The sequence below is a fragment of the Danio rerio genome, chromosome 14 (genome assembly GCF_049306965.1).
Source record: "Danio rerio strain Tuebingen ecotype United States chromosome 14, GRCz12tu, whole genome shotgun sequence".
NCBI lineage: Eukaryota > Metazoa > Chordata > Actinopteri > Cypriniformes > Danionidae > Danio > Danio rerio.
This window is the reverse complement of record NC_133189.1, coordinates 18,763,280-18,775,886: the sequence shown is the minus strand read 5'-3', so window position 1 is coordinate 18,775,886 and position 12,607 is coordinate 18,763,280. Positions and strand designations below refer to the sequence as shown.

The 12,607-nt window shown below is 35.3% G+C and overlaps 1 protein-coding gene across 2 annotated transcripts in view; it reads left to right on the top strand.

Annotated features, from left to right (window-relative positions):
- Nucleotides 1–12,607, top strand: part of maml1 (mastermind-like transcriptional coactivator 1) — a 41,972-nt gene that overhangs the window by 22,857 nt on the left and 6,508 nt on the right. The window contains exon 3 of one of the 2 annotated variants that reach the window (XM_690627.8): nucleotides 11,652–11,834. In XM_690627.8, coding sequence (XP_695719.5) covers nucleotides 11,652–11,834 — 183 coding nt within the window. Of the gene's footprint in view, nucleotides 1–11,648; nucleotides 11,835–12,607 lie in introns of both variants that reach the window. The other variant, XM_005157216.6, reaches the window with a different exon arrangement.

Sequence of the window (12,607 nt, the reverse complement as noted above, 5' to 3'; positions counted from 1 at the left end):
GCTGGCTCAGTTGGTGTTTCTGTGTGTAGTTTGCATGTTCTCACCATGTTTAATGTCTAAAGACATTGGGTACAGGTGAAATGGGTAAGCTAAAAAGTCTGTAGTGTATGAATGTGTGTGTGTGGAAGTTTCCCAGAGATGGGTTGCGGCTGGAAGTAAAAATGGGTTGCCGCTGCGTAAAAATGTGCTGGAATAGTTGGCGGTTCATTCCGCTGTGGCGGCCCCGGATTAGTAAAGGGACTAAGCCGACAAGAAAATGAATGAATGATAATGTGTAACTTAATTCAAATGTACAAGAAGAACCAACAACATCTGAGGTGAAGCGCTTTAAAACAAGTACGCTATAGTATATGCTTTAGCACCAAAACAATCTATTAATTAATTAACGAAGCCTGTTTTTTTTTATGCAGCATGAGCTGGACAGTCTTTACAAGCTATTCGCAGCACTGATAGTATTCTTAGATTTCTTTGGAAGAATAAGCTCGGTCTGAAGGATGAGAGAGCTCAGAAAAACGTTGAGTGAATGGAGACGCTCCCTGCATGTCTCGTCATGATGCGCGATTTATAAAATGAGAGTCTGCATAGGCCTATTCGTGCCAGTCTGTGAGGTAAAATTAAAACACCCACAGATATAATCAAGATCTGCACATAACAGGTATTTTATGCGTCCCACAATATGCGATGTTAAGAGAGTGAATCCATAAGTCATGTAAACTGCACACACTTTATGATGTAATGCATGGACGCGTCTCACAGCGCAAAGCATAACTAAACTTTCAAAATGTCCATGCTTAATCAATCATCGATAAGGTCTATCGATTAAAGCGTTATTGACAATCAATCAATCATCAAGTAATTGTTAGCATCCTAAATAAAATATATTAAAAGATATTTCACCCTAAATTCACCATTAAAAGGACAGTTCATCCAAAACTGAAAATTCTGTGACAGTTGACTCCCCTTTTACTTTTTCAAACTTGTTACTTGTTATTTTTATTTTTTTTTATGTTAAACAATAATATCCAATAACTTGTAGGGTAATGTCTTTGTTTGTTAAAAAATTAAACAGCAAATGCTAATTAAGATTGTTCTTTTGTTTGTTACTTTATTATTTATATTGTCAGACAGCTAAAACATTTCACAAAATGTGTTAAATCAGCTGCAATTGGCATGCTGAAAATCCTATAAAATTATTAGATATAAAGATTTGACATTTATCATGATAATTATCGTTATCGACTGATATGAAGAATATTATCGTGATTATTTTTTTTGCCATATCGCCCAGCCCTAGTCTGAAGAGAGGCTTATTTCCCATTCAAAAAGCATTGTTTTAAAATATAATTTATGTAAATAGAGTGGTTTAATCAAGGTTTTGTGAAGAGATGGGATTGCTTTGTATGGTATTATTAAACCATGATCAACAGACATCAAATAAATCGCCAGAATTTGAAGAATGTGTTGTATTGGAAAGAGAAACGAACCCAGGTTTGGTTAAATTAATTGATAAAATGTCTTGTCAAAAAGACAAACAGCAGTTTATCACAGTATGGATTGAATTTTTGCTGTGTATGTGAGCAGAGCGAGGAATGGAGCAACATAATTTTGGCCAGATTTGTTGAAAGTGGGAACGTTGTGGCCTTCTCTTGCTCTGAGCATGCACTGCTCCATCATTAACACAGCAGATATAGTTTTGACGATTACATGTACAGCCAATAAACCAACCAACCAACCTTTTTTTTTCCGGTTGGAGAATTGTAGTACTAAAATAACTCACTGATCACTGTAAACTAAGCTGAGACGTTCATTTTATGTATAAAGTATAAATATAAATAAAATGAAAGTAATGTAAAGTAATGCAATACTGCATGTAAAAAAAAACAAGAATACAAAATAGTATATTCTGGGGCGGATTTAGGGATTTTGGGGCCCTAATCAATTCCAGCTATGGGGCCTAATTCTTAAAATGCACCCTTTTTACTTTTATTTTTTATTTATATTGATGTTATTTTTTTTATGTCACTCAATCTTATGTTACATTTAATGCAATCTCTACATTTTAAATGATTACTTTTCTTAAAATTAATTAACAGATAAAAATAATAAATATATATATTTTTTATACATTTGACTGCTAGACTGCTCCATGATGGATATTTTATTTTGTAATATTATTACATAACATTAAAGTATTATAATAATATTATATTTGATTGTATACTAAATAAAATTTCATTCTGTTAAAATTGTATTTGTTTAACTCTCACCATACAAAATATGGTAGAAAACGATGTTATATAGGTATAAGTTTTACTTTTAAATATTTGTTAAGGGGCCCCAGATTTCCTGGGGCTCTAAGGCCCCGTTTACACTAATGCGTTTTAGTTTGAAAACGCATAAGTTTTGCTACGGTTACGCCATCCGTCCACACTACGCCGGAGTTCTCGAGTGCCGAAAACGGAGCGTTTCGAAAACGCTGGAGAGGCTGTTTTCATTCTGAAACGCTGCTGCTCCGTCTCAGTGTGGATGATGGAAAACGGAGACATCTGAAAACGGAGGCGGGGCTGCAGACATTCGCCTCTCTGATTGGGGCTTTTCCTGAATATTAAGTAGCCTACACACACGGTTCAGTCCTGCATTCTCTCCTTGTAAGTTCAGACTTCGCAAGTTTGATCAAGGCTGCAGTCTCTTCTTCTCAGTTTGATATGGACAACAGACTATACAGAGGACACGGGTAAATCTTTAAAGGGAACAGTGTACTTTATAACTTCATTCACATCACTCTGGCTACGTTGTTTCACTTTCTCAACAATAAAATGTAAACATGATTTAAGGAACTGCCTATTTTCATTTTAATATTAGCAACTTAACAGACAGCAGAAATGTTGAGGCGTCGTGCTGCATGAGCGTCATCTTCACTGTGTGGATATTTATAACTAAACGGAGCCGATAACAACTGCCTCCTTTCAATTTCAGTGAAAATACGAAACACACCCTTTCTTTTGCTGAATATAAGTTTTAATAATCGATAATGGCCATTTATAAAAGTATAACATACAATAAGTTTATACATTATAGGAAATAAAGGCAAGCGATCAGTCAATATACAGAATAGGCTACGTGGTTACATTAATCATTAACTTATCTTTGCGCTTAGCCAAAACACGTTACCTGAGAAAAAGTAATAGATTCCAATGACCAAAGTCAGGGAATATGTCGTTAGATAAAGACAACAAGATGAATGAAATATCCTGTTTAATAAATATAGTGAGATTAGATCCAGCGGGAGATGCTTGATGAGGAGTCCGACTAGCACAGCTCTCATCTGGGTAGATGGGCTGCAGCGCTTGCCCGAGAGTGTCTGTGTGGTCACGTGATGCGCGTTTTCAGCGTTTTGGTGTGGACGGTGAGCAGTTCAGAAACGCTGGGTGAAACGCGAGTGTGGACACGGATCGTTTTCATTCTAAAACGCCGTTTTAAAACTAAAACGCACTAGTGTAAACAGGGCCTAAGTGGCCACTTACCTTGCTTATTAGGTAAATCAGCCCCTGAGTAGTATACTGGTGCTTCATCCGAGTCTTAAATCGCTGTGGCTAGATGTCAAACTCTTACTAAAAACTTGATGTTTGCTTGCATCAACTAAAAAGACCTGTGTAGGTCTACAGCACGGAGAATACAACTAACCCTTGAGCAACCTGAGAGAGGATCCCGTGAGCTCTGCTGGTGATCCTGTTGGCTGTCACTCAAGAAAGTCGCTCATCATTTGCATGTAGTTGAAGCATTTTCAACTTTGTCACAATGCTCGACACGCCCACCTGGTCACCAACGGTTGCTGTCACTCGCGTATGCTGCGAGTTGCTCGTAGTGTGAATGAGGCTTAAGGCTGATTTATACTTCTGCGTCAAACACTGGCGTATGCTACGGCGCTGATGCATAGCCCTTCGCCGTGGCCGTCACTGATGTGCACCTCTCAAAAAATGTAACTACACGTCGCAACCGCGTAGCACAAGCTCTGTGATTGGTCGGCTTGGTAGCGCCGACGAGTCGGGGCGGGACTGAGAGCCGCGTGAATGGCGCGAACCCAATGTAGCGATTGTTTACAAGTGTGAAGTCCCGTGAAGGAGCTCCGGATGGAAAGTTTTGTTTTGTGTTTACCTCATAGTTAAAGTTGTTGCACGTCCGCCGGTTGCTGCCTCAAAATGAGCGAGTTTGAGCCACTTGTACATCCTGGAAGTGTTCAGGAAAAGCAAAAAAGCAGCGAAGAAACTCGACACAGAGGAACATTTACATCTCACTGCCAACTAGCGTTTCAGAAGTGTTAATGCAGACCAACAGAGACAGCGTGCAGAAGTATAAATGCACAGCCACGCGCGTTGCATGCGCCGTGGGTTACGCAAGTCACTTGACGCAGAAGTATAAATCAGGCTTTAGAGGTTGAAGGGTATTTGATTTTGCAATATTAACAGGATCTGGTTTTGTTAAGTTCATGGCTAGGAGTCCTTAATTCTAAGAGATTTAAAATCTCTCATACAACTGTTGTCTTTCATTAGTAAAATAACTGTTTGACACAGGCTTCACTAAATTGTGTCAGATTTTACTAATCCATAAGACTGAAAAAAGAAAGCACACAACCGCTAATCCACCTTTTGCATGTAACAATCAACAATATTTTGAGGAAGAATACAATAAATTTTCTAATTTTATTTTTGAGATCATCTAATAGGTTTAAGTGTAGCGGAATGCCAACTTATCCAGCATATTTTTTCTACGCATCGAATAGCCTTCCAGCTGCAAACCAGTACTGGGAAACACCCATACACTCTCACATTCACACTCACTACGGACAATTCAGTTTATTCAATTTATCTATAGCGTAATTTATCTGTATGTCTTTGGACTTTGGGGGAAAGCGGAGTACCCAGAGGAAACACGTGAACACGGAGAGAGCATGCAAACTCCACACAGAAATGCCAACTGACCCATTTAGGACTCGATCCAGCGACCTTCTTGCTGTGAGGCGACAGTGCTAACCACTGTGCCACCCCCACAATGCATTTAGATGCAGCATAAATGCATCTAATAACTGATGATATAATCATAGAATAACTGATTCCAGAATGTAAGGTTACTTTTCATCTGAAAACCACACTTTGGAGTAAGTTCAGTTAACTCGGAGTATGTATATTAGCCATGAACCCACAAGACATTATCATCAGAAACCAGAAAAAAAAAAGAGTACTGTTTTTTTTTTTTCTTTGTTTACTGGCGAGTTGCATTCTTCTGAAAATGTATATTATCAGCTTACTTGCCTGACCATGACCTGGGTATGTCACAAACTGCATTCTGGAATCTTCCTAGAATTAACTTGATATTTTATTAGTATTAATAAAAATCTTAATAATTCACTGTTAATTTTCATATAATAAATTAAAGTGTTTGTACTTGCTTTTGAGTGTTTGTTCTAAAAGTCATGGAGTTAAATCAGACCATTCTGGGTGTGCTTGTGTTCTGCTGAATATCATTACAGGAACCTGCTGGATGTCTTTTTTTAATCGTTAAATTTTTTCAACATTAGAGAAAAAATGCATGTGAATCATTACTAACACATTAAAATAACCCCTTACTAGTTTTCTAAATGAAGAACTCTCAGCGTGAGGCTAATCTGAACCGTCATTATTCATAGAAAGGGCATTTTGTTGGTAGATGTTAAATGTGAAATCATGTCAGAGCTTGTTATTCACTGAAACTCACATGTTCAAACAGTGTAGGTCAGATGTTGTTGTTCTGTTCTTGTCATCATCATAGTAATGGCGTGTTCAAGATGAATGAAAAGCTGTGGATAAGCGTGTAGAAGTGACTTTGTTTTTTGTGTCTTCAAGATTTGGTTCAAAATATCTGAATCTCATTGTATTACACAACAAAACGCATCTTCAAATATAAGATTATAGCGGGGTTAATTTATCAATTGTAATATGTGAACGTGACTTGTTTCGTGCTCCTTGCTTCATGTGAAAGTGTCAAACGTAAAAGAGATAGTTTTGGTGTGAGATTTGAAACATGCATATAGAGCTATATCTGCCATTTGTAATACTGAAATAAATCTTAAAGTGATAGTTTACCCAATTTTTGCTGTTAATTTACTCTCGCTCAGACCAGCCAAGATGTTAAAAAATATAAATTATTAACATTATATCAGGGGCAAAGCAGTGGAGCAGTAGGTAGCGCTGTTGCCTCGCAGCAAGAAGGTCGCTGGGTCACTGGTTGGATCATCGGCTCGGTGTTTCTGTGTGGAGTTTGCATGTTCTTGCATGTTCACGTGGGTTTCCTCTGGGTGCTCCGGTTTCTCCCACAGTCCAAAGACATGTGGTACAGGTGAATTGGGTAGGCTAAATTGTCCGTAGTGTATGAGTGTGTGTGTGTGTGTGGATGTTTCCCAGAGATGGATTGCGGCTGGAAGGGAATCCACTCTACTTTGTGAGTGTTTTTAGAAATTTAGCCTTAAAGTTTTTGAATACCATGTACTGTAGCAAACATTATGTGAACTGGGCATGGTATGATAACCTTGGATAGAAATTTCATGGTATTACAGTAGTGTGAATGCTCTTTTAATTATGTTCTTTTTACACATCTTGGTTAAAAAAAAAAAAACTTTTCCCTTCATTGAACACAATATATTTGTATTTAAGAAACATTTAAAGCATTTTGGAACAGTAAACATGACAGGCTAATAATTAAAATAAATCACTGACTTCTGCTGTCTTCATTAGTTTCAAATCAACTTGAAAAGACCCAAATGTTTGGATATCTTTATTTTCTTTGGACATAAAGTAAGCGACTGCACTGTTCAGGTCTATATATATTTTTTTATTATTACATTTTTTTTTTAATTTGATGTTTTCTGTTTTCCTTCTCTACTAAAGGAATCTGTTGCCTTACACTAAATAAAATAGTCCAAAAAAATGTAATTTACATTTACCCCAAGAACGATTTAACACAAAATTTTAGCGGTTTTAAAACCTTGACTTTTCCAAACCACCATAAACCTTGAAACCGGTTATCGTCCCATGCATAATGTGAACTGTGTAAAGATGTATAGTTTAAGGGTGTATTCACATCTAGACGTTTGTTTGGGAACCTGGCGCGTTTTCCGAGTTAGAACGGTTTGTTTGGCATATGTGAATCCAGCAATCGCACTCAGATCCACGCCAAAACAAATGGTCCAAGATCACCTGAATGACTGAGAAAGCAAAACGTTCCAACGAACTAAAAAATAGGCATGGGACGATAACCGTTTTCAAGGTTTATGGTGGTTTGGAAAAGTCAAGCTCTACGAGCTCTTTTTACCCAGACATTTAAAAAGAACATATTTTAAATGCCATAAATTAAAATAAGGACGCTTGACAGTTGACCAACTAAACTCTTTCAAACTTTGCAGTGTGAAAGCGAACCACACCAAGAACAAAGAGCAATATTGTAACAATTTTAATCCTTGTTTTGGAACACAACGATCGATCTACAGGTGTGAAGGCACCCTAAGACATTTAAAAATGCAAGAAAACAGACAATGCTTTAAAAAAAACAATTTAACAGTTTATTAAGCTCTAAAAAAATGTATAAACTATTTTACGTAAAATATGTATTAATCAGTTATAAGTGCAATAATAGCACTTAAATAAATGTACATGGGAATGTTTGGAGGTGTTCAAATGCTGAGAACTAATTAGTCAAAGGCCTCTTTGTCTCTGAGATGATCCTGATTGGTCCTCATTTGATTGGTCCACAAGTGCTTATTGTCTCAAATATTGAACCAAGTTAGATTTTGACTTTGTAAATGTTTTTGTAGAACTTTTTTTTCTTCTAAATGCAAAAACATGCACAATGTCAATTTGTTAGATTTGTGACAACTTATTTACAATGTCAGATAGACCATTATGATTTCAGGGTGTATCTTACTGGGATTTTTCTTTCTTTTTTAAAATTTTTTTTTTTATACAAATCTAAACAGCATGCAGATATAGAATTTAGCAGATAACCAGTTGTTCCAGTTATTGGTGCAAAACTTAACAATCAAACAGCCTCCACTACACAATCATATTCAGTTTTTTATCCACCTCTATTAGTGTGTGTGTGTTTGGCAGTGGGCCTCATACGCCCCGGGGTTGAACAGTTTGTCTGGGTCAGGCAGCTGGTTGCTAAGGAGCAGAGAGCAGACAGCCATTCTTACACACACACTCACACACGCACTGCGGTGGGGGCTGGGATGGGCTGTAAGAGACAAGTCAACAGAGAAAAGGACAGACAGAGCCAGAGAGAGAGAGAGAGAGGGAGAGAGAGGAGGGGGCAACAAAGCAGTCTTTCATGCGTTCTGCTCTCCCGCCTCTGGCCGTCATCCTGAGCTGAGTATTTTCGGATCAGCCTCTGTTTTTAACCGTTCTTTCTGTTTAAATATGGCCATTTAACCCATTTGCCTTTCAGTTTCTTGAAAGATTGAAACTTTTCCTGCATGGATCACTCACTTGTTGTTAACTCTCTCTCCAATTCGGTAAAATTTCTGTCGTCTGCTCACTTTTCAGATAACACCGTTTAGTGTCGTCACTGACCTCGAAATACCTTCAGTGTGTGTGTACGCGTGTAAGAGAGAGACAGCTTGCAAGAGTGTGCCGGGTGTTTGTTGCAAAAGGGCGGCTGCCAGCGTCGGCATCTCTAATTTATTTTTAAACCATCTTCGCCTCAGTCTGTAGTCCAGCTCCGAGGTGCTGAGGAAGCTTTTTGCCTCATGATTGAGTCAGATCAGATCAGAGAGGAGAGATGTGCTGCTCAGCTGCTTTGATACTTGAATGTAAATGTGGAATTTCAAAGCAGGGAATTTGAAACATTCAGCCGGTGCAGATTGCATTAATTATACTGTAGGAGGGGGAAATCTCACCAAACCTGCCAAGAACGTGTCCTAGTTCTACTTCACGACAAAGTCAGTAGGAACATAACAAGATCTTACAGTTGTGTAATATCAAGCCTAGGTGTTTAATATGAATTAAGGCACAATATACAAGATATTCTAAAAATCAATAGAACAATGTTTTATATTTTGACTATGTACTTACATTAAATCCCAAATATTTTGAAGAATTCTCAAATCTAGAGAAATAGGCTATTTTAATTAATGAAATCAACATGCCCTGTGTTGCCATGCTAATGACGTCATAAACAATCAATTTCTGGTTTGGTTTTATATAAAACAGGGAAGTTTCACAGTGTCGCTAAATTACTCTTGTTTGTTGTTAACGTCCGCCCTCTAGTGGTGAAAACTGCAAACTGTGCCTTTTGATTTATTTTACACAAATAGAGCATTGAGCTTATTCTTGATGCGGAAGTGCGCTCGTTTTTTTTTTTTTAATTTATTTATTTATTTTTTTCTAACTACCAATTCAGTTGCCTATGGGAGAAATGACTAGGAATAATAAACTGCAAAAACGGTCAAACTACTTGCTCTACAAGCAAGTGTGTTCATGACGATACAGAAAAATCGGAATAATATATTAGGAAAATATCAGTCTGCAACAGCAAGCATTGTAACAAGCTGTTTTAAACGTCTGAAAATGAATGAAAGTGAATGAGACCGGAAGATTCAAATTGCTGCATGCGCTCATACGTGAAGAATAAGGTCAATATGCACAGCTAGTGTTTATTCCCATACCAATAAGCTTTCCGTCAATGGTTATTGTCACTTTTTTTCAATTTTATGCTGTTCCTTTTATAGGATTGATGTTGTAATGTAATGAAAATACAATCAGTTAAATACACTTCAGTATTTATTTAGTTGTTTAAGAATATAACAATATTAAAAGCATTTACATGCTCGCGCATGTCAGGATTAGCAGGCTAATGCAGAAACTATTGAAAATACTGGGGTAAAATAAATGTTCATATTTTAAAGACATGGTGGGGGAAAATGTAATTTAATGCAGTGCTTCTTGTACATTCTGAGACCCACTTATATCCTATATCAATCAGGTCATTGATTTTTAAAGAAAACGCACCGATTTTGTAATGGCCTACAGCTCACCGGAAGTGTTTAAAAAGTCTTTCTGCATAAAGCAAATTCTTATTCCGCTGTGGTGACCTTTGATAAATAAGGGAGTTAGCCGAATAAGAAATGAATGAATAAAATTCATATATAATTTATATATATATAGCCAAAAAAATGCATTGTAAGAGTCAAACCTGTTTATCTTTATGTTGAAAATAATTATTGTTTAGTAATAATCTTGTTTCATGAAGACAAACAAGACAAGACAACAAAGTGAGATTTTTGATTAATAATGTGCATTGCTAGTAACTCAATTTGGACCTCTTTAGAGGCTATTTTTTTTCCAATAATTTGATTGTTGAATCATCGCATTACAGATTTTCAATTACTTGTATTTCAGTTAAATAATGCCTAAATTCTAAATTCTGCTTCTAAATCTTAAGAAATCACACATCAATTGATATTGTATTTATTCACATGATGAATCTCAATTTTTTAAAAAAAAATTACTTTTAAGACTGCTTTTGTGGTGCAGGGTGGTGCTGCACAATTTATAGCATTTCAGCATTGATATTGCAATGTGCGCATCTGCAATCGCATCGTAAAGATAAGCAATGTTAAGTCTGAATTATAGTTTAGCATGAGCTACTGAATTGTATTTAATCACTGTATTTATGTGATTTATGCAACAACAACAACAAAAATGTTTTACTTAGAAGTTTTGTCTTTGTTTCTATTTCAAATATCAACATTTCAAAGGAAAAACAAGATTATTTAACTTATTATTAAACTCTTGATTTTGCCTCATTTTATCTGAATTTCAAAGCAAAACAATATTTTTACTTGATCTAAGATGTTATTTTAGATATTTGGTTTAGAAATTAGACGAAGCAAAGTAAGAAAAGTATTTTTTGCATTGTGATTGTTTAATTTGTGTACATGAATACTGTTAGACACCCCAGAACACAGTCAAATAGTGCTATTCAACTATCATGTGAGTCTGTATTTTCATCGTAATATTTATCGCACAAAAATAAAATTATATCGCGATATTAGATTTTTCCAATATTGTGCAGCCCTAGTCCAGGGTCATGTGTAAGAATTCTGAGAGAAAATCACCAAATAAACATTACAAATACAACATACAATGTAAGTAACTTTAGAAAGGATTTGCTTTAGTCTAGAACTTATTACACAAACTTTACACTGCATCAGGCATATATTGTTGAACATAAAACATAATTTGGTAAATTGTGTGTGTGTGTCTGTGTGTGTGTTTATATATATATATATATATATATATATATATATATATATATATATATATATATATATATATATATATATATATATATATATATATATATATATATATATAAGTCAGCGATGACCAGAAGTGTATGGTTTTACTGTTGTTCTTCAAAAAAATTATAGCAATAACTAGTTTTTTTTTTTTTTTTACTCTAAATTAGAAATATAAACTGCCAGTAGGGAGAGTAATTTCTTTATTTAAGTTACAGTCTAATAGAGAAATAGTGCAAATGACTTTAGCAATGAGTCATTAAACTGTTGGTACACCTGATTCTTTTTTTAATAAGAGACACCTCTTACTTTCTCTCAGCAGGATTCAGGCTCCTACCCTCCTAACACGCACGTTCCCGGTCCCAGCAACACCATGACCCCACAAACAAGCAGCAACAGCATCCCGGGTCACCATAATAATCCTGCCTACTTGAAGCAGCAGCAAATTCAGCTGATGAATCAACAGAAACAGTTTCAGCTCCAGAGACAGATCATGGTTGAGCAGGTGCTTTTTTTCTTACCCTTTATCATTTTGGTACGTTGCCAGCAGTAGTACAAAGACACAAATGTTCAGTAAATGCATTAATTAGTACTAACAATTATAATCCTATTATACTGAAATACTGCGATATAATAGAGTTTAACAGACCACTTCGAAATAACTGTTTCCTTATTTAACCTAATTTATTTCTGTCGTGATAAAAAGCCTAAATTTCAGCAGTCATTCCTTTAGTCTTCAGTGTCACATGATCTTTTGAAAATCAATGATTTGCTGTTAAATATATCTAAAACTAATATACGAGTTATAATGTAATAGTATATCAAATAAAACAAACATAATATTTTGCAAAGGTGAATCAAAAGTAACTGTGAAGGCATTTAAAATGACTTCTCAACCTTTTGCACTTTGGAGCCCTCTTCTTTCTCCGATAATTTTTTTTTAAGGCCCACCTGTCTGACATTTTCTCATAAATTTATAAAATGCTCATTTAAACCTTCATACATACATACATATATATATATATATATATATATATATATATATATATATATATATATATATATATATATATATATATATATATATATATATATATATATATATATATATATATATATATATATATATATTTAAATAAAATTATATATTTTTAAAAATGCTGATAATAGAAAATAAAAGGCACAGCAAATGTATTGTATTATATATATATATATATATATATATATATATATATATATATATATATATATAAAACATACACATATTCAAAGAGAACC